This window comes from Bipolaris victoriae, assembly GCF_000527765.1.
Source record: "Bipolaris victoriae FI3 unplaced genomic scaffold scaffold_42, whole genome shotgun sequence".
In the NCBI taxonomy this organism is placed as follows: Eukaryota; Fungi; Ascomycota; class Dothideomycetes; order Pleosporales; family Pleosporaceae; genus Bipolaris; species Bipolaris victoriae.
Window position 1 is genome coordinate 227,151 of NW_014575350.1, and position 20,988 is coordinate 248,138.

General features: G+C 49.8%; 9 protein-coding genes across 9 annotated transcripts; 5 read left to right on the forward strand and 4 right to left on the reverse strand.

The window, feature by feature from the left end:
- Nucleotides 1-230: 230 nt before the first annotated feature.
- Nucleotides 231-1,934, reverse strand: COCVIDRAFT_26674 (hypothetical protein; the record flags this gene model as incomplete). The annotated part of the gene is made up of 3 exons (XM_014701138.1): nt 231-405; nt 460-1,567; nt 1,916-1,934. The coding sequence occupies 3 exons, from the start codon at nt 1,932-1,934 to the stop codon at nt 231-233; spliced, it is 1,302 nt and encodes a 433-aa protein (XP_014556624.1).
- Nucleotides 1,935-3,556: 1,622 nt separating this feature from the next.
- On the forward strand, nt 3,557-3,712 carry COCVIDRAFT_99115 (hypothetical protein; the record flags this gene model as incomplete). The annotated part of the gene is made up of 1 exon (XM_014701214.1): nt 3,557-3,712. A coding segment is annotated over one exon (156 nt), but the record flags the coding sequence as incomplete, so codon positions are not given.
- Nucleotides 3,713-7,054: 3,342 nt separating this feature from the next.
- On the reverse strand, nt 7,055-7,300 carry COCVIDRAFT_99125 (hypothetical protein; the record flags this gene model as incomplete). The annotated part of the gene is made up of 1 exon (XM_014701215.1): nt 7,055-7,300. The coding sequence occupies one exon, from the start codon at nt 7,298-7,300 to the stop codon at nt 7,055-7,057; it is 246 nt and encodes an 81-aa protein (XP_014556701.1).
- Nucleotides 7,301-8,677: 1,377 nt separating this feature from the next.
- COCVIDRAFT_26676 (hypothetical protein) lies at nt 8,678-10,442 on the forward strand (the record flags this gene model as incomplete). The annotated part of the gene is made up of 3 exons (XM_014701139.1): nt 8,678-8,812; nt 8,867-9,070; nt 9,117-10,442. The coding sequence occupies 3 exons, from the start codon at nt 8,678-8,680 to the stop codon at nt 10,440-10,442; spliced, it is 1,665 nt and encodes a 554-aa protein (XP_014556625.1).
- A 48-nt stretch (nt 10,443-10,490) lies between these two features.
- COCVIDRAFT_99132 (hypothetical protein) lies at nt 10,491-11,903 on the reverse strand (the record flags this gene model as incomplete). Its single annotated transcript, XM_014701216.1, has 1 exon — nt 10,491-11,903. The coding sequence occupies one exon, from the start codon at nt 11,901-11,903 to the stop codon at nt 10,491-10,493; it is 1,413 nt and encodes a 470-aa protein (XP_014556702.1).
- Nucleotides 11,904-12,674: 771 nt separating this feature from the next.
- Nucleotides 12,675-14,375, forward strand: COCVIDRAFT_26678 (hypothetical protein; the record flags this gene model as incomplete). The annotated part of the gene is made up of 1 exon (XM_014701140.1): nt 12,675-14,375. One exon carries the CDS (start codon nt 12,675-12,677, stop codon nt 14,373-14,375), a length of 1,701 nt encoding a protein of 566 aa, XP_014556626.1.
- Nucleotides 14,376-15,886: 1,511 nt separating this feature from the next.
- On the forward strand, nt 15,887-16,252 carry COCVIDRAFT_26679 (hypothetical protein; the record flags this gene model as incomplete). Its single annotated transcript, XM_014701141.1, has 1 exon — nt 15,887-16,252. The coding sequence occupies one exon, from the start codon at nt 15,887-15,889 to the stop codon at nt 16,250-16,252; it is 366 nt and encodes a 121-aa protein (XP_014556627.1).
- Nucleotides 16,253-18,859: 2,607 nt separating this feature from the next.
- On the forward strand, nt 18,860-19,084 carry COCVIDRAFT_49543 (hypothetical protein; the record flags this gene model as incomplete). Its single annotated transcript, XM_014701217.1, has 1 exon — nt 18,860-19,084. A coding segment is annotated over one exon (225 nt), but the record flags the coding sequence as incomplete, so codon positions are not given.
- A 657-nt stretch (nt 19,085-19,741) lies between these two features.
- COCVIDRAFT_16034 (hypothetical protein) lies at nt 19,742-20,314 on the reverse strand (the record flags this gene model as incomplete). The annotated part of the gene is made up of 3 exons (XM_014701117.1): nt 19,742-19,909; nt 19,959-20,054; nt 20,174-20,314. 3 exons carry the CDS (start codon nt 20,312-20,314, stop codon nt 19,742-19,744), a joined length of 405 nt encoding a protein of 134 aa, XP_014556603.1.
- Between the last annotated feature and the right edge of the window lie 674 nt (nt 20,315-20,988).

Genomic DNA, 20,988 nt, shown 5'->3' on the forward strand with positions numbered 1-20,988 from the left:
TTTGTTGAATGATATAGGGATTATTCTTGCTTCATATTTTCCTGCTTACTCTTTCGTTTTGGAGAGATTGAGTTGATGGGATGCAAGACGTGTTGCCTCCTAGGTTCCAAACTGAGCTGGAGTTCTTGTACAGCAAACAATCTCCTCACTCTTGCCTTGCCCCCTTTCCTTGACGACGTGACATGCTACATCCTTCCCGGTGAAGAAGGAACCCCACAGACAACTCCAGCTCAATCCGACACCTCCCCATGATTCACACTCTTCTTCAGCGGCTCCACAAGCTTCCTTGAGGGCCGGAAAATCTGCAACTGGTTATCCTCAGCCGCACCCATCATAAGCCACGGGTCATTCTTATTCCAGTCAAAGTCGCAGATTCTGTTTGTGAAACCGCCGTGCATGAACAACCTATCCCATGATTAGTACGTCGTCGCAAAGAAAAAGGATTTGTTCGAAACTTACAACTCAGGCGGTCCATCTTCCGCCTCTTCCTCCGTCTGCTCAGACCCAATCTTGCTGAGATCCCAGAGGCAAATACGGCGATCGTAGCTGGAACTTGCGAGGATAGCAGCGTCTTGTGGGTGCCACTGCAGACCGATGACGTCGGAACGGTGGCTCTGGAGGCTATGCAGTTTCTTATCAAAGTTTCGCAAGTCCCAGATACCAACTGTTTTATCCGCCGAGCCCGTAGCGAACGTGCTTTCGAACTCTGGGTGGAAGGAAATGCAGTTTACGGCGTCTTCGTGGGCTTCTTTTCTGTAGAGGGCTTTCTTGTGGGTTTCCATGCGGGTATCGATAATTTGCCAGGTGAGATCGTCCGAGGCGGTGCCGATGAGGAAGTTGTGGATGGGGTGGTATTGGACGTCGTTTACGGTTGCGGTGTGGACGGTGTAGGTGGCGGTGGGGCTGAGTGTCTTGTTGCTCTTTGAGAAGCCGGATTTGAGGTCCCAGGTCTTGACTGTGGTATCTTCATTTCCGGTTACCAGGTGGCCTTCTTTGAGCGGACTCCAGCTTAGACCGAAACCCTCCTTGCTGTGGCCGATGAGCTCGGCTTCGAACTTGATTGAATCGTCCTTGGGTTGTAGGGGATGCTTGGTTCGGTCGAACACCAGGACTTTGCCGTCTACGCATAGAGATGCTATTATGTCTGGGTTCTGAGGCTGGTACCGTGCCTTGTTGACCTCGCCTGGGTGGTTGATCTTTTGTACAATCTTGAAGTCAAAGGGCCGCTTGGCATTGCCGTGTCCGCCAATCTCTCCCCGCTCTTCATTGAGCTCTGACAGGTCGGGCTCGCGAAAGTCGGGTATCTCGCAGTGGGCGATCTGGAGGTAGTTTTGCGCTTGGTTCGAGGTGTGGGTACCGAGGATAACGCGGTGCTGGCTCATGTTTGTGCCTTCGACCGGCTTTTTGTCGGGAAGCCATTGGGTGGTGAGTGTTGGCCACTCGAGCGCGCGGCCATACAGCATGTCATAGAGAAATACGGAGTTCTTCTTCCATATCTTGTACTCTTCGTTGATGATCTTCTGCTCGACCTGCTCCTGGTCGTCCATCTCATGCGAATCGTGGGCGTCTGTGATGACGGTGTCAGTATCAATTTGAAGAATGCTGTGATATAATTCATGTCTTGTCCATATCCTCTGGAATGTGCCTATCGGAGAGCAAACAGTGCGCTAGTCATGTCAAGATGATAGCATATAATGCGCAGCTCGTAGCCTGTCGCAAACGCAATCATAATTGGTTGACGCCCTGACAAAGCTCTGGCTGGCACTCAGTTCAAAGAGTAGTATCCATGCCTCGTTCATATGAGCGGAGAGCGCTTGTGAAGGCATGCAAAGCTACATCTAGCAATTGTCCAGCGCCTGGCGTCATTGGCGGACTACTGCTGCAGACAATATCTGTGAAGGCGCGTGTAACTTACCACTCATTGTCTCGTCCATTTTGATTGTGGTTGGGTTCTCAACAAGCTCAACTGTGGCAAATACACGTCCTATCGCGGTACGTGGAGGTTGTCGGGCGTGAAAGTCCGGCGCAACGACGCGATGCCAAAGTTCGCGTTCAGACAACCCGGGCGTCGATCACGTCGTTAGCGCCCCACATGCTTGGCACTTGCCGTCAGTATATCCATTGACTCTGTCATCTAGACTTGCCCTCTTTGAAGACCCCAGCGTCGAGAACCGCCACCCCATACCCTTTGCTCTCTCTCCCCTCAGCGCCTTTGCGCGCCTCTTTTCGCTATTGCTTTTCTTCTTTTTGTCTGCTTTGCGATCCAATTCGCCCCGCCCGACTGCAAAAACAACGGTCGCATAGCCGCCTTGCCATCTATTCTCAGCAATTACTAGACAATAGTAACAGCAGCAACCATGGGTGTTCCCAAGTTCTTTCGGTGGATGTCCGAAAGGTATCCGGGTATCTCGCAGCTCATTGCCGAGAACCGCATTCCTGAGTTCGACTGTCTCTATGTAAGTGGCTTGATGCTGTCATTGACGCCCAAGGCTGACAGCCACAGCTTGATATGAACGGTATTATCCACAACTGTACCCACAGCGATTCCGACAGCGTCACCGCCCGCAAATCGGAAGAACAGATGTTCATCAGCATCTTCAATTACATCGAGCACTTGTTTGGCAAAATCAAGCCCAAGCAGCTCTTCTTCATGGCCATCGATGGTGTCGCCCCGCGCGCCAAGATGAACCAACAGCGTGCGCGACGCTTCCGAACGGCTCTCGATGCTGAAAAGGCTCGGGAGAAGGCTATCCGCGAAGGCGTTGAGATGCCGACCGAGGAAGCGTTTGACAGTAACTGCATCACGCCAGGCACGGCGTTCATGGCGAAGCTCACACAGCAACTCAAGTACTTCATCAACAAGAAGGTCTCTGAGGACATTGATTGGCAGGGCGTGGAAGTCGTCCTGTCAGGCCATGAGGTCCCCGGAGAGGGCGAGCACAAGATCATGGAATACATCCGTCAGGCAAAGGCGCAGCCGGGGTACGACCCGAACCGTCGCCATTGCTTGTATGGTCTTGATGCAGACTTGATCATGTTGGGTCTGCTTAGCCATGACCCCCACTTTAGTTTGCTGCGAGAAGAGGTGACTTTCGGTCGCCAGAGCCAGACCAAGTCCAAGGAGTTGGAGCACCAGAACTTTTACCTCATGCATCTTTGCATAGTTCGCGAGTATCTGGAACTCGAGTTTCAGGAGCTGGAAGAGCCTGGCGCTCTTAGCTTTCCCTTCGACATGGAGCGTGTTATTGACGACTTTATCCTAATGGCTTTCTTTGTTGGTAACGATTTCCTTCCAAATCTTCCGCATTTGCATATCAACGAGGGCGCTTTGGCTCTCATGTTCAACGTTTACAAGACGGTTTTGCCCAAGGGTAAAGGGTATATCAATGAGGGAGGTGTCATCAACATGGAGCGCTTGGCTGCATTGTTGGACGAGCTCTCAAACATAGAATATCGTCATTTCGAATCTGAAAACTCCGACGCAGCCTGGTTCAAGGGCAAGAGCCTTGAAAAGGAAGACGTAATGAAGAAGACCGCGAAACGAGGCACGATTGTCATGACTACTCAACAACAGGAGTTGTTCTCGCAGGTCAAGGCCTGGTTGGACAACTACTTGGGAAAGAAGGAGCAGGCTCCTCTCGATCTTCCCGTTTCCTTGCCAGCGGATGACCGAAAATTCGTCCAGGAGCTTGCGGATAAGCTCCATCTTCCTTGGAAGACTGTTCAGAACGATGATGGCGATCGTCATCTCCAAATCACTGCCCCGCCGAAGCTGGTCGAGGGCGATTCGGACGAGGATGAGGAAATGGAAGACGAATCTGCCAAAGCTATTGCACGTGTTGTGCAGAAATATGAGCAGGCCAAGGTTGTCGACATTTCTCCCGAGGCTGCTCAATCCGAGATGCAGAAGAAGTACGACGAAAAGTTCGAAGCTTGGAAGAACAGCTACTACAAGAGCAAGTTTGATTGGGACCGTAGCAACGAGGAAGAGCTCCGCAAGCTGACGGAGAACTACGTCCAAGGTCTGCAGTGGGTTCTCTACTACTACTACCGTGGTGTAGCATCGTGGCCATGGTACTATGGTTACCACTACTCGCCCATGATCTCTGATGTCAAGCGGGGTCTCAAGGCAGATATCAACTTCAAGCTTGGTCAACCATTCAAGCCTTACCAACAGTTGATGGGTGTTTTGCCCGATCGTAGTAAGAGCATTGTACCGAAAGCCTACCATCCCCTCATGACGAACGAGGACTCTCCCATTATTGATTTCTATCCTCGGGACTTCACTCTGGACATGAATGGTAAAAAGCAGGATTGGGAGGCTGTTGTCAAAATCCCATTCATCCAGGAAGACCGCTTGCTCAAGGCCATGGCTACCAAGGAGGATCAACTGACTGCAGATGAGAAGGCCCGCAACACCTTCGGTGTATCACTCAAATTCAGCTACGCGAAGGATCTGGATTTTATCTACCCGTCATCTCTACCGGGCATCTTCCCAGATCTTCCACACTGCAAATGTATTGAGAACATCTTCGATCTGCCCACCATGGAAGGATTAGAATACTACATTGGTCTCATGGATGGTGTCAAAACTGGAGCAGAGGCCTTGGCAGGTTTCCCTAGTTTGAAGGTCCTCCCGTTCCACGGCAAGCTCGAGTTTGCTGGCGTCAACGTTTTCCAGCAAGACAGCAGAAACGAGAGCATGGTTATCACACTGCTGGATACTGCGCCTCGACAGTCAGTGTCGCATGCACAAGAAAAGCTCGGAAAGGCCGTTCACGTCGGCTACCCATTCCTACACGAGGCAAAGGTGGTGAAGGTGTCAGATGAACTCTTCGACTATGTACTCCCTGAGAGTGGCCCATCTGCCCCAGTTGCTATTCCACATGGACCTCAAGAAATCTCCAACTGGAAGAAGACCGCGAACCGCATCGAAACGCAATACAGCAAGCGTCTCGGTATCAACATTGGAGAGGTTGAGTCTCTCGTGCACGTGGAAATGCTCAAGGGACTACGCAAGACTGACGAGGGTGCGACTATCAAGGAGTATGGTGAGGTCGCGGGACTGCAGGTCGAGTATGCAACCCAGACCATTGTTGATGAGGTCGCTAGCCCAGACGCTCGATTCTTGGAGAAGGAGGCTTTGCCCATTGAGGAAGAATTTCCTGTGGGCGCTAGAGCTTTCTATCTTGGAGACTACGCCTATGGTCGCCCCTTGCAAGTCATTAGTCATGCCGACAACAAGGCTACGATCATGGTAGCCAAACTCAAGAAACCAGAGCCGCACTTCGGACGTGAGGTTGTGAGCATGGCTGAAAAGGCTACTCCCTACCTGCCATCGTACATTGTGGCTAAGCAGCTCAATATGCCGCCGCTTGCTCTATCCAAGCTCACGTCCTCTTTCAACGTCAACTCAAGTGGTCTCAAGCTGAATCTTGGCCTGAACTTGAAATTTGAAGCCAAGAAACTCAAGGTTTTGGGCTACTCAAGAAAGTCAGCCAACGGATGGGAGTACAGCCAGAAAGCCATGGCTTTGCTCGCTAGTTATATGATCAAGTTTCCCGAGTTTGTTGCCGCCATCATCAACAACCCAACAGGTGACGGCTGGGAAGATACCGATTTTTACCCACCTGAGATTGCAAAGCAAAAAGTCAAAGAGATTGGAGCTTGGTTGAAGGAAGTTCAAACTAAGAGTTTTGAGAAGGTTCCTTTGGATGCTGAGCAGCTTGACTCCGACACAGTCAAGCTGATCGAGCAGGCCGCGGATGCCAACTTCCCACTCACCCAAGACGTTGAGCCTAAGAAGGTTACAAAGGTGCCTCGTGTTGCTTTGCTGAAGCCATCGGATGCAGAGCAACGACTGGGACACCAGACTTTCAGCATCGGTGATCGCATTGTCTACGTACAAGATTCTGGAAGGGTGCCAATTGGGTCATCGGGTACCGTGGTCGGCAAGACACGCACAGCTCGTGTGCTATTGCTGGACGTTGTTTTCGATGCTACATTCATGAGTGGAACATCGCTTGGCGACCGTTGCTCTCCGTTTAGGGGATCTACCGTTCCAGCGACTGCTGTTGTCAATATGACTGATCAGCAGGTTGTTCACTACTCAAGTGCTGCTGCTGCTAGACGCCCGCAACAAGCGCCACAGTCGTACAACATGCCCCGTATCGGTGCTCCTGGAGGCCCTCAACTGGTACCAGCGAATACACCACCCCCTCTCCGTGGCTCATACCGAGGAGCTTTCGGTAACGTCAATGGGCGCGGTGGTGGCATGGCTCCGCGACAAAGCCCGGGTCCTCAGCAAGCCCAGGGTCAGCAGCAGACTCTACCCATCCATGGCGGACCACCTCGTGGCGGCCGTGGTGGTTACGCGCCTCGTGGCGGACAGACGAACGGTCACCACGCTCAGGACCAGAACCATGCTCCAAACAGAGGCAATGCTCGCGGTAATCTCCGAGGTGGTTCTGCAGATTTCGTGCCCCGTGGACGAGGAGGTTCCAAGGCCAACCGTGGTGGCTTTACCGTTATCGACAACACCGACCCTGCCGAGGGTGTTGTCCCCAACAACCCCAATTTCCAACCGCGAAACTATTCCAACGTTCCTCCACCAGCCAACCTGGATAGTGGACGGGGTGGAAGGGGTCGAGGCCGTGGGCGTGGAGGATCTCGTGGACGAGGTGGTCCTAGGGGTGGTGCACAGGCTGCTGCCCAGTAGAGCACTGCACCTTGACCTGGTAAATGCTGCTTTGGGTGTTTTGTATCTGGCAATGGATGTAGAGACACAATGCCTGTTAGCGTGGCATCTTAGAGCTCAGCTTAGAGTACACATAGATGGCAAGAGTGGTCTGGACAAGTGGTCGTACCATATATTATTGTAGAAGAGAAAGAGAAGCACACTCCGCTATGCGCGGTTTGCTAATCATAACTTCTACAGCATGCACAGAAACCTTTCATTCTTTATCAATGCCTCCTTGTCCAGTGAATATTGACCTATGCGTTGTGTTTGATCCAACTCGTCTACACTGCCATCTTCTTCTGTCCAAAGCGTGGGTTACAACGTCGCCTCCGCACACGCAGCCGAACACTTCCCAAAAGCAGCATTACAGAAAAGAATAGCCTGTGATGCTGTATCCCTACCTACAGTCCCCCACACAAAACCGGCTGCAGTGTAGCATGCCATCACGAGCGAAGCGCAGCCTGCCTGGCACACAGCGTATTCGATCCGACTGGCGGATGCTTGGCGAACGGTAAGGCTCAGGACGACGGTAGTAGCCTTGATTAGAGAGAAGGGCTTCATCTTAGCTGGGTCTATGATTGGTCTTCGGTTTGGATGTGGCAGTGTTGGAGGAATGAAATCACTTGTTGCAGTAGTGGAGTTGTGGTTTATTTGGTGCTTGTAATAGTATAGGATTCACAAGTGGAAATAGAGATTGGAAATGGTTTGCTTGCTGGTCAGGCATGATTCCAGAATGACCTACAGTGTTCATGGAAGGACATGGTGTTTCTGTATGTGTCTTCTGTCATGAAATAGTATAATATATGAGGGTGAATCGGAGCATTTGTTTGCTGCTTGGATGAGGAGAGCAGTAAAGAAGAATTGGGAGAATGGGAATCTGTTTTTGCAAGAGGTGGCTTGATTCAGATATTCGATAACTAGTCAGAAAAAAAAGCACTGAAGGGTCCAGCATAGGAAAATTGTTAATGTACGGAGTGTTGTTATTCTGAATACACAAAAACGAAGAAGTCGAAACAAGCCTGGATCGGATCGACCCCCAAGCAATAAAGATCGTACACCAGGCCAATCGGCAAGTATCACAAAGCATGCCGCCAGTCCTAAGTGCATACATTGGGGTGCCGTCACTAAACCCGAGCCCTCACCAATCGAATCCCTACCCCGCAAAACGCGCCAGATAAGGCAATCCAAAATGTATGGTACACCACTGTACGCCCATCCCTGGAACCTCACGGCTCCCGCTTCAGCCGTCTAGCACTAAGCCCCAAAGCAGCAACAAGCCAAATGCATCTTTATCAGGAACTGGAGCGCATCTCATGGAGCCCGGCGGGCCCTACGATCGATCGCATACGTCATTACTATTGCTGTGCTGTCCCCGCTGTCCCCAACGCTAACCCCAGAGTTTCTTTCGAATCCAGAGGTATGGAGTGTTGTTACACATCTTCTTCTGTCGGGACACCGGAGTCGTAAACGACATACACCAATGTGCGGCATCACTTGTGCGGTTGCGCTGCGCGGTCATGGACCGTTGCTAGCTGGGGATAGAGCGGTGCTGAGCGCCACGCTGGAAAAGAGTTTGGATACGATTAAGCATCGCGGGCCGGATGCGAATGGGCATTGGATTAGCGAGGATTGTCGCGTGGGTATGTTTTTTGGGATTGAGTGATGTTTGAATACGGGTGTTTGTTGAACCGACCACGTGACTAACGTCTTCTTCGTCTTTGGTGATACACAGCACTTGGACATAATCGGCTTGCAATTGTCGATTTGAATCCAGAGGGGGAACAGCCGTTTCATGATGCAGAGGGGACGGTGCATGCGGTTGTGAATGGGGAGCTTTATAGGTATGAGGAGATCAGAGAAGAGCTGAGTCGGGAAGGGTATAAGTTTAAGAGTCGGTCAGATTCAGAGATTGCTCTGGCGTTGTATAAGAAGCATGGGATGTCGTTTTTAGAGTATCTGAGGGGAGAGTTTTCGTTGTGCTTGTACGATTCGCTTGCGAAGGTGATCATCGCTGCTTGTGATCGGTATGCGATCAAGCCGATGTATTATACCATTCTAGATGGGAAACTTCTGGTAGGAATATCCTTCATTAGAGGGAAGACATTTGATACTTACATTGAATTTTAGGTTGCTTCTGAGATGAAAGCTTTCCTTCCGTTTGGATGGAAACCGGAGTGGGATGTACAGAGTATCAAAGACGTCGGTTGGCTCTGCGATGGACGAACAATATTTCAGGGTGTATCGAAGATACTACCTGGTCACTATCTGGTGTGCAGGTCGTTCAACACCATTTCGCAATATAAATACTGGGATGTCCAATTCAAAGACAAGGTGAATCTATATCACTTAAAGAGGAAGTGCAACTAACAACCTTCAGCGACAAGTGGAAATACGAAGTGAACAGGAAATGATTGAGGGTGTTCGGGAGCGACTTCTAGACGCTGTTCGCGATCGTCTCCGTGCAGATGTACCAATTGGCGTCTTTCTGAGTGGTGGAATCGACTCCAGTGCAATAGCAGGAATGATCAAGCACCTGATGGACACTGAAGGCGCGCGACTGGGCACTGCACCCGCATCTGAGCGAATAAATTGCTTCAGTGTCAAGTTCATAGGCGAAGAACACGACGAAGAACCCATCGCACGCCGAACAGCCGAGTGGCTAGGAGTCAAAATGCACCACTGCGAGATGACCGAGGAGAACTTCGCTGATAACATCGAAACTGCAGTCTGGCACAACGAAGCTGCAGTGACAGATCTAGGCACAGTGGGAAAGTTCTTACTGTCCAAGACAACCAGCGACGCAGGCATCAAAGTCGTCTTGACTGGCGAAGGTTCAGACGAGCACTTCGCCGGCTACCGCGAGCTACTCACCGACTTCGTCCGCGAACCCGATACCTCCTGGCCAAACACTGCCCTCTCAGAAGCCGACCGGATAGCCACCTTCAACAACCTCGAAGGCTCCGAAACCTCTGGCCCCAAAGACCTCTCCACCTCCGCCGCCGTCCGCGCCCAGGTAAACAACACCTCTTTCCTCGGCTTCACGCAAACCGCCTCCCTCCGCGACACCCTCTTCGCACCCTGGGTCCCCCACGAATTCGGCACAAGCGACAAGCGCCTCACAGCCGTCTCCGCCCTCGACGGCTGCACCCGCGCGCTCATGGCGGAGAAATGGCATCCCCTCCACACCTCCCTCTACATCTGGACCAAGACCAGTCTCGCAAACGGTCTCCTCACCGTCCTCGGTGACCGCTGCGAAATGGCACATAGTGTGGAGGGCCGCCAGCCGTTTCTCGATCACCGCTTGACAGAGTACGCAATGGCGCTACCGCCGTCCGTGAAATTGCATTATGAACCTGCTACCCGCTCTTTTAGCGAAAAGTGGATTCTCAAGGAAGCGATGAAGCCGTTTATTACGACGGAGCTGTATACGCGCAAGAAACATCCGTTTTCGGCACCGGTGAGGTATAAGCCGGATGGGCCGGTGCATAAATTGTTCCAGAGGTTGATTACGAAGGACAATGTGGAGGAGCTGGGTTTTTTGGAGTGGGAGAAGTGTAAGGACTTGTTGCATGATGCTATTTATGATGGGGATAGGCCGAAGTGGAGTCAGATGATTCTTGTGGGACAGTTTGTTATTTTGAGCAAGCAGTTTGAGGTGAAGAAGGCGATGCCAGAATACAGTACGAGCCTCAACGGCTTCTAATCATATCATGTTGTTGGTATATAGTACCGATTTCTTGAACTGCCCACTTCAATCCCTATTCCTGCTTGGGCTCCATCGCTTGAATACGAATTCTCGAACCTTGTACTTCTTCAGCACACTGCCAATATCAACCTTGAATCCTCCCAGCTCTGTAGCGCTTGTATCCCATGGTTCCGGGACTTCAACGTAGACCAGCATGAGCGTCTTCATAACTTGCGTCTGCACCCGATTGACCCTGTGAAACCACCACCAGTCCTTGCGCTGCTGATCCGCAATCCTCGACTCACCACGGGGGTTTTCGTTCCAGCATGGAGCCGAATATGACGGGATGATCATGATTGCGAATTCCGCATGGGTGAATGCGGGACCGCGCATGTAAAGCAGATAATCAACAGCGAACTTGATACCAGGACGGACAACCCAGCCAAGGGAGCGGAAGTGGTGGAAGACGACGTACTTCAACAGGAATGGATTGTCTGGAGCGATAGACGGGACGCACGACAGGGCTGAGTCGACTTGCGTAGCGGCCTTACTCATGATGTATGCAGTATGAAGATGTGTCAGAGTCCTCTCACTGTCCGCCGTGTCGTCGGAAGTCGATGCATGTGCACAATACAGTCGGAGCAAGTACCAAGCTGAGTAAGGTTCAGACTGCTCATCGGACTCGGTAGCGCCAACGTTGACCACATCCAGAGCACCAAGTACATAGGACAGAAAGAAAGCTTCCTCAGGCGTGAGCTGAAGGTGTTCCAAGTCCGGGATATCGATTTCCTCAAGTTTAGTGGTGGCTTCTTCTTCTGCCAATATATTATTTGTGGCCTCATCTATAGCAGGAACCTTGACATTGTCAGAGGTGGTGGCGTCCTTGGAATCGCCGTCTACAAGCACATCGACAGTAGCCTCCGGTACCAGTTTGCCCTCTTGCCGGAGTTGCTGCTCAATAGCTTCACGTTGAGCCTTGGCTCGTTCCAATTTGAATTGCCTCCGCTCCTCTCGCCTAGATTGAGTAACTTCTGTGCTAGTCTTCGATGCCTGTGCTCCCCGTCGGCGCTTTTCCGCGACCAGCCACTGCGGTTCACTTCTGCTAAGCGAGCCTTTGCCCCAAAATCCCTGTTCCCAGAGGGCTCGAATTGAAGCCGGATCGGTGACATGGATCGACTGCGTCTCTACGGAGTAGTAGGCCTTGTGGATAACGTTATGCGACTTGGGTGGCCATAGAGATTGCGAAAGGAGACTAATGGCCAGTCGTACAAGAGAGATTGGGTTATGAGGGACAAAGGCAGGTAGCGCATATACATCTATTGGAAGAGGTTTGGCATGTATCTCATTGTAGTTGGGTCGACATGGACGAGGTTTCCTCGAAGCACCGTTGCTTGGCTTCTCTTGATTTTGTTCAGTCGCGCCAGCTGGATGGGCATTGCCTGCAGCATCAGCTTGCACAGGCTGAACAGCTTCGGCCATGTCTGGCGACAGAAGCTTGATGTTTGAGGAAACTACACGGTGATTAGCGAATATGCATGGACCGAGTTTGTTCAACGCGCAGCGAGTATATGTATATCAGATACCGTTGTAGTCTATTGTAACGGAAACAGCATCGATCGCCTAACGCAGTCAAGTGAATGCCAGCGCCAGCGATCGTATAAGTAAAAAGATGTCATCATAAAATGGGTGTCCCGGGGTGCAAAAGCGCACATTGTGGGTGCAAGCGCACAGAACCAATGCTGTATAAGCATGTCGCACAATGTTTGGCACCCCGAGCAGCAGAAGGAGGAGAATCAATGACTTACCCAGTCTTTGCGACGTCACGTAATGGCGCCGTGGATGAGCGTTGTCAGCGTCATGGCGAGTGTGTGGAGAGAAAGAGCAAAGCTCAAAAAGTTTAGAGATGAGTCTTCGCCAAGCCTCGCTCCGATTGGCCGGGGCCCGCTCTCACGACAATTCAATTGCTAGACAGTCATCAGGTTATACTTTTGAATCTGCATAGCATCACACAGCAATTGAGCACTTACTTCGAGATTCTGTCTAAAAAATTTGCTGGAATTGCTTGTTAGACTGAGTTGGTGAACAACTTCGTTGTTATGACATAATAAGAGGAGAGCGACTTCTCGGAACCTTTGCGACGCCACCCAAGAGCGACCAGGCATCACCATCCGTTCATTAAATCAGCCTGATCTAGTCAACACTTATTGTAAAATACTTGCGTGCTCAGACACGTAACACTAATACCTCAAAATGCTACCAGCAGCGAGGTGGTCCACCCGACCATCACGACACCTCCTTCGATCGCTCAATAGAACAAGCACACCATCCGCCATCAAATCCCACATTCTCGGACCAAACTGGTTATATCAGCGACTCACCTCAGCCTACTCAACCAGGACCCCAGAAAATGAGGCACCAAAGGATCCCTCAAAAGTTGACGCAGTCTCAAATGCCCTCGCCACGACACCAGACTCTGAGAACAATCTCATCACGCCAGTCTACATGCCAGAAGATCCGCATGCAGTCCTCAAGCAAAACCACCCTGCCATGCGTCTCCTCGACAACTCCTCACTCATCGTGCAACGCCAGCTCGAAATGATGAACGTACTTATGGGATTCGAGCAGGCGAACCGCTACGTAATCATGGATCCACACGGCAACCACATCGGATACCTGGCGGAGCAGGATCACGGCATCGGCAACGCTGTCGCAAGGCAAATGTTCAAAACCCACCGGAGCTTCACAACGCACGTCTTCGATCGTGACGAGAAGGAGATACTCCGATTTCACCGGCCGTTCAGCTGGATCAGTTCGAGGATACGCGTGTACGATGCTATAGGACGCGACGGCGCTGCGGCGTATACTAGCTCGAATAGCCTACAAGGTACGAGTGCGCCGAGCATTGTGAATCAAACGAGCGCAAGTGTTTCGGGCTTAGCGTTGCAGGATATGAGGATTATAGGGGCTGCGGAGCAAGAATGGGCACCGCTGAGGAGGAAGTATAATTTGTTTGTGGCAAGGAGTCTAGATGAGGATCCGGCTGCACATGGGACACCGCAGCTAATATCTGGCGACCTGCCCATCTCGAATTCAAAAGAAATCGCAGTGGTGGAGAATGACACGCGAGAAGTCGGCATGCTCCAGTTTGCACGGGTCGATGAACCGTTTCTATCTTGGGACTTTAGTTTGATGACCGAGGATGGCCGATTGGCAGGCTCCGTCAATCGTAACTTTGGTGGCTTCGCTCGGGAAATCTTCACGGATACTGGAGTGTACGCATTGAGAATGGATGCTGCTGGGCTGGCAAACGAACCCGCACATCTTATCTCGAAAACGGGGGAACAAAGCAGGCCACCACTGGATCAGCACCCAGGTATGACACTCGATCAACGAGCAGTCATGCTTGCTACAGCAGTCAGCATCGATTTCGACTACTTCAGCCGGCATAGCGGCTCAGGAGGCATGTGGCCAATGTGGATGCCCTGGGTTGGCGGGGGTGGTGAAGCTGCTGGCGGTGCAGCTGCCGGGGGCGCTGCAGCAGGAGAAGCAGGCGCCGCTGGAGCTGGGGTCGTTGGGGCAGCTAGCGAAACTGGTATCGCCAGTGAAGTCGGTGCTGTAGCCCGAGGTCTAGGTGTGGGAGAAGGCGCTGCGACTGGTGCTGCCACAATGGCAGGCTATGAGGCTATGCAAAGAGGCAGAGAAGCTGCACAGCAACGAGGAGATGATGCTTCACCACAGGCTACTGATCCATATCAACCAGACCCAAATCAACAGTCTGGTACAAGCCAAGTTGGCGAAGATGTATGGGGTGAAACTCAAGATCCTGGGTTTGGATCTAGAGGCCAGGATCAAGACTTCTGGGGTAGCCAGGGCGGTCAAAGTGGTGGTGATGCTGGCGGGGGAGATGGAGGGGGGTTTAGCTGGACCGACATTTTTGGAGACGGAGAATAGGAACGAGTCAAATGTGTCATTCCTGGCAATATTTACATGTAACATATATTTCACGGCTCTACAGCCTCATCTTTTGCCAGTACTAACAATCGCCAGATGGCTCGAGTAGCGACCTGGCTCGCGTCGCGCAGAGGCACTCTACCTAGTACCTTATCGCAGAGGTTAGCGTTTGCGCACACAAGCAGGGGCGTCTTTGTTCCCTAAGGAACATGTTTAGATTTCAATTCTTGTATGATCCAAATACTGCTTACGTAGGAGTGCTTCGAACGTCTTAACTGACAAGAGCAGGTTTTATTTAGCTAATTTGAGGGTGCGATTCTAACTTCCTAGATGTTACTGTTTGGGCTAGAATGCTTCCTTCGGAAGCAATGATGCAATCTTGCGTCCGCGGGCAGTAACTCAGCCACCACAAGACTAGCGCCGGCCTCATGTTCAGAGAGCTGTGATTAGATACACTGCAAGAAAGATCTACTGTATGGCTTGTAACATACAATAGCATTTTCCAGCACTTGTCTCCATAGTCATGACTCAAGTACCCACCTGTAAGTTGACACCTAACAAACATGAAGCAAGCAGTAACATCGAAGCCCATACAGGGTCGTATTTAGGTCACCGTGCTACACCTGCCAACTATGCCCAGACTGTAAGAGATGAGCTCGACCCTAGATAACTAATATCTAAGGTTCATTTACCACGTGTATAAGACTAATTAACCTTTGAGATTTGACCTTAGGACTGGATATTTTAGTCTTTCTGATGCTGTCTTAGTGGTGACTTGCGGCCTGGGGATAGAAACTAATAGTTGAATGGCCGATTGGTCTGTTAGTGCTACATTGTGCGCAGAGTTGGTAAGGTGGGGATGACGACGTACCCTACGCGGTCGAGGCCCACCAGCGTTGCGCGTGTGCCGGGTCCCGCGCATTGTTCGCGAGCTACGGAGTGACACGTACAGTCATTCAGCTTGGGCGAAGCTACTATGATTACAGATGAGGTGGCTATGAGGTCTAGATGGCCTATGTATGTTTATCCAAGTATATTAGTGGTAGGTACTGCAGCATAACAAGCACGGCGCGGTAACCCTACGCTAGACGGCTGGAATTGGCTGTCATATGCAAGCCTTCGTTTATGTGCTAAGCCACTACTTAAGCCAGCCTCAGCCGTAGCGTACGGAACGAACGACATGTTTTCAGCCCGCCTCGACTACTTTGTACGAACAGAACAATGTTTTCAGCCAGCCACATTACTTAAGTGGTCCTTTACTTGCATACAGAACGTGATAACTTACAGTAGACTACAATGTGCACTATGCATTTGCCTTGCTGGAGGGCTCGGCTCATCATGATCCCGCTTGGCTTAGACCACTTTTGGTGGTTTCTGTTAAAGTATAAGTATCTTCCCGTCAGCTCAATGAATCCACAGACATCTCAACCTGCATTCCATTATCTTCTCACTATCCTCTGCCTATCATAACTATCATCATTTGAACACTCCAACTCTCTACAACATCAACAATGGCCAAGAAGTTCGAAGGACAGCGCATTAAGGGTGATGAACAAGACCCTGTTTACCTTGTACTCAACGGAAAGTTGCGACACATTGCCACCCCTGATATCTACAAAGCTCTATTTGGTGACGGGGAATGGAAATTCTCAACCGTGCAACAAGCACTGGTTGACAATTTCCCCAAGGGCCCCGTACTGGATTTCCCGACTCCATTGGCCAAAGGGTTTGATGATCCCGTCTATTTGATCGACCAGGGCAAAAAGAGATGGATTAAGAGCGAAGATGCGTTCAATCGTTATGGTTTCGCATGGAACAAAATTACCAACATCGGAGCTATAACCTCGATAATCCCAGACGGAGAGGAGATCGAGTAACTGGACGTGAGTTGGCTCAAGATACATCTTTTTCATTCAAGAATACTAAGTCATTTTATAGTTGCCGCAGATGGGGTTCCCTAGTTCTTGAAGCTTAGGGTTTGGGTGAAGGTACAAGGCATGGGTCGAGCGTCACATGACTAGAGCTCCAGGAATGAGCTCCGTTCTAGCACGAGTTCGGGCAAGAAGCTACGGGCAGGATTAAATTATCCTCGTAGATATTAGATAAATACTGCTACTGAGCTCCTAGATAGGGGTCCATCAATCTAATCACCTGGGATAAACTCTATTGGCCGTACTCCCTATCCTCCAAGATGGTTAATGCAAGTTCATAAACAAGTTCATTTACCAAGGACCATTGCACAAGGCTTTGGCAATGAGTAGGTCTTTTACGTAGGAATGCATCGCTTAAATGTTTAAGTGCAATCCAGTATGTTGGGCACTTTTATGTTGGCGGGCACGGACACGGTAGCTAGCGGGTCGGGTCGGATCGGATCCCAACGCAGTAGCGAGGAACAGGGGGCACAACTGCACCACTTTTGGAGCTAGAAGAGGATCTAAGTACGGAAGCCAGACCAAGGCACAACCAAAAACGGCGCGAAAGCGGCGACTGTTTCGAGCTGGGTACTGTTGTGGTTCGCAGTTAGCGCATCACGGGCCGCAACTGCATCATCGGCCTTTGTGTTTTCGAGGCTGTTACTGAGTCAACCAGAGCGCCCAGCTTCTACCTTGTTCACAACCATAGAAGGCCTAGAACAGCCTGTTGCCCATAACATGTATCATCAGGTCCCAAGTTCAGAGACGACTGAAAACGATGCGGAGATGCAGGAATATGTTTTCAGCTCCGCGACTTTAGGCTGCAGGTGAAAGCCAAATGCATAGCACAACGTCCACCAACCTCTCCCTCACACCAATCTCATACCAATAGAAGAAAGCAACACAACCAACCTTCAGAGATAGTTTGCGCCTAGTCCCTCCATTGTTCTGCAGCTGCAAAGCGCCATCAAATTATTGCTGTAGGCTAATGCACCCGATCACATCTTACCCACCACTGACAGGTATCGTGGCCAACCCCACTTGTTATAGGTTCGTAAAGCTGCGTCTCTTCAGCTTCAGGAACCCCACCTACCGTCCTAGTATGGAAATGTGGCGTTTAGGGGCGGAACCCCTCTTAAATCTAGATCAAGTATGTGCCGCACAATGGCTGATTCTTCAGTCGCGCCACGAAGTAGTTCTAGCGCATCTAGTTTGAACAGTGCTTCGAGGAACTCTATACGATGTTGCAGCGTGTCGCTCACTCAATGTCGCATGATTTTTAGTTCATTGATAGCAAGGATAGGTCTAGCTTTACAAGAAGATAAATCTAGATCCAGCGTGTTCATGCATCGCGGTGGAAGGCGGATGGGTCGCATTTTCTTGCCGGCAGTGGCGGGCTCGCCAGCTCGCCTACTATGAAACATGTCAGTTTCCACTAGCGTAACTACGTACCTACTTTCTTAGTCTAACGTTCGCGACAAAACCTCATTTTGGGGACGAATATGACCAGCCGTACTACCTGCACCGTCTTACCCGAATAATTACGGATGACGATGTTTGACCTAAAATAAAGCGCTTTACACTTCCTAGGCTGCGTATCAGCCAATGGCAGCGTTCTGAGGATATCTCGCTACGATTGGGCCCATCTGCAATGATTGTACTCTTATAAAATCAGTAGTTTGACAGCCCGGCTGGCGGTGCTGAAGGGGGTGCAGCTTGAGCTTATATCCTGGCTTATATTCTAGCTTATATTCTGACTTATATTCTGGCTTATATTCTGGCTCATATTCTAGCTCGTTTCTAAGCTAATCTATAAGCTAATCTATGAGCTTGTTTTTGGCTCGTTATATAGCTGAGATTTTGGTGTTCGTTACGTGATTGGCACTATTCGAAAATAGAGATTTCTAACATCTCACTTAGCATGCCAATCAGCGTTGAGCTTCTTAGAGCCAATCAAATCGCGTTTCTTCCTCGCCCGAAACCCTCTCTGGGACCGATTGTAACATGTAGCTAAAACTGCAACGAAGTTACACCATAGAGCGGGGAATGCGAGCAATGCGAGCAATGCGAGCAAAGCGAAAACAAATTAATATATCAAGGCATCTAGTAATGCAGCAATATTCTCGTTGTGATAGTGAGTGGGTCCCGGTAAAGGAAGCTAACGAAAATGGCAGGTAGATATTAGCCCCTCCCATATATTGTCCAATGGCCTGCTAATACACTATATGAGCCTTGTAGACTAAGGAAACAGTAACAATTGAGATAAATAAGGCATGACAACCAGGCTTTAGAGAAGAAAGACAGATCCTTTCTTCAGCGTTGTCCACCATCCTGAATCTGAAAGTTTATCCTTTTTCCCCAAAAGAGAGTATACATACTCCCCTCAATGGCACTTCTGCAAGACCGATCAACTAATATTGTGTTAGAATCTTACTACCCATCATGCAATTCTCCATCTCATTTGCTCTTCTTGTTCTAGCGGTAGCAGCCGAGCCCGTAGCTGTGAAACGGGATACCGAATCTCTATCTGTCGAGCCAATCGCTGAGCCTCTATCCGTTGAGCTGGCTACCGAGCCTTTTCCTTTAGGCAAAAGAGCATGTTCATACAACGGGTGCAAATGCAACAGTCGTGGGAAGCAACTTACTGTCTGCGGTAATTGTGTTTGGTCCGACAACAACGCCTATGTTGTTACTACGAAGCGAGTTTCGACTCATATTTTTGAGTGTGCTCCAAATGGCAATTGTTGTGATTATGGAAAAGCAAGCGATTGTGGGAGTGCAAGTGCGAGGTGCAAGGTCAATTGACCAAAAGATATCAGTTTGTAGGGTGGCGCACAAGCAAGCTTTGGTATTCATTCACTCATTCAATCAATCAATCAATCAATCTTACTCGATTCCAGCCGCAACTTTTGTAGCTATGCCCACTTAGCAAGCTTAGCAGATAGCAGACGCAACGCGGAACATGAAGGTGTCCGCGCCACCCCACTTTACTCCTGTAAACAGGAGCCATCTGTCCCCAGAAGTTTACCATTTTTCTCACGATCACTATTTGCATCCGCCCGCTAGCATATGTAGACAATGATCCTTCTATATGAACGATGTACTTCTAGGTTTATAGAGGCGCTTTATCTCGTATGTTGCGACTGCAACACTTTCAGTCTCCCCCTAGCACTCGGTTGTTGTCTACGCGTCTCTAATTCCTATTAGATTAGCAGATATGAGTTCTAGACCTATAATATCTCTAGATAACTCCTAAACAAAGTGAACCCCTCCTCCGAATACGGATTCAGCATTATTGAGAGCTAAAACCATTCCGACAGAAGCTGTAGCGCAGAATCCTAGGCGCTCTAACATTCAAATTAGTCAGATTGAACAAGACAACATTGAGTTGATTACCAGCGGCACTATGGTTAAAGACAAATACGAAAGCGTTGAGCAAAATGATTGCAAGCACTATAACGTCTGGATATGTGGTTGTACTTCTTTTGCTCTAGTAAAACAAATATCACTGAAAGTAGCCATGGATATGACCACCTTCAGTACCAAAGAACTGGCTATGACCCGGGAACCTATCAAGTCCAAGCTGGAAGACGAGTTAAAGCCAAGATCCAAACTGCTAAGCTTTTATAAGGTTAGTGAAGGCATAACGAACAAAAGTAAAGAAACTTACCTCAATATCAGCATTGTCAGATGAGGAAACTACGCTGTTGTCCATTGAATAGGAACTTAGGGGGTGCATGTCCGTGGAGCCATCGTGAAGCGTTTCCTGGGGGTTAAGATTTTTAGAAGCACTTCTGGAGATGCCGAATCAGAATAGAATTCCATGCGTGATACAGGAGATACACGTTGCTCAAGCTCGAAACCAGTGTTTTGAAAGTCGAGTACCTTCATTCCAATCTCTGCTTCAGTGTTTGTTGTGGGCCGCATCTGGTCAGGAGCACCAAGCTGAAACGACGACCCTTGGTTGAAAACAAGTTTTGGCTGAATCCCGTTGGTCTGGCCAGGTGATAAAGCACTGTCAGACATATCGCTGTTTTGATTAGTATTCCCTACATAGCTCTTAATAGAAGCGTGGAATTGTTGCTCAGGTACCTTGAGCAGCAGCAGCTGTTAAGTATCATCCATATTAGGGGAATAAAGACAGTCTACTTACTAACCTTTCTTGCTAAGACTCATTATGCTTGCTAATTTCCATTCTAGCCGCCATGTTGTGAGGGCTTCGCGAGATGGAAATGGTACCGGTAACTGGGTCCCGGCATCCAATAATCTCCACCAATTTCTTGCTCTACTGCCAGCTAAAAGATTTTTAGACAACCCGTTCATCAAGGACTTCTTGAAGACTTGAACGGCATAGATGATAAGAAAAAAATATAGATCGAGCTGGCATTGCAAACGGCCATGAGACTAATGAAATACTAGAGTGATTGGGAACACCAATTTCAGAAGTGCTTCTCGTTTAAAGATTCAGGTACTCAACACTATGGAAAGGGCAGCCACTACTTTACACTTAACATGTCTATTTACCAAGGTGACTTTGCCAACGGCGTTGATGGGTCCTAGGCTGCAATGCAAGGTTGTGATCAACGCAGAGTTTCCTGGCTGCGGCGAGCTTGACCAGCGTTCCACGCGCTCGCAACCTCACGGTGTCTACACTTCTGCTCCACCATACTGCCGGGAAAGACGGAGGTGGGATGGCAATG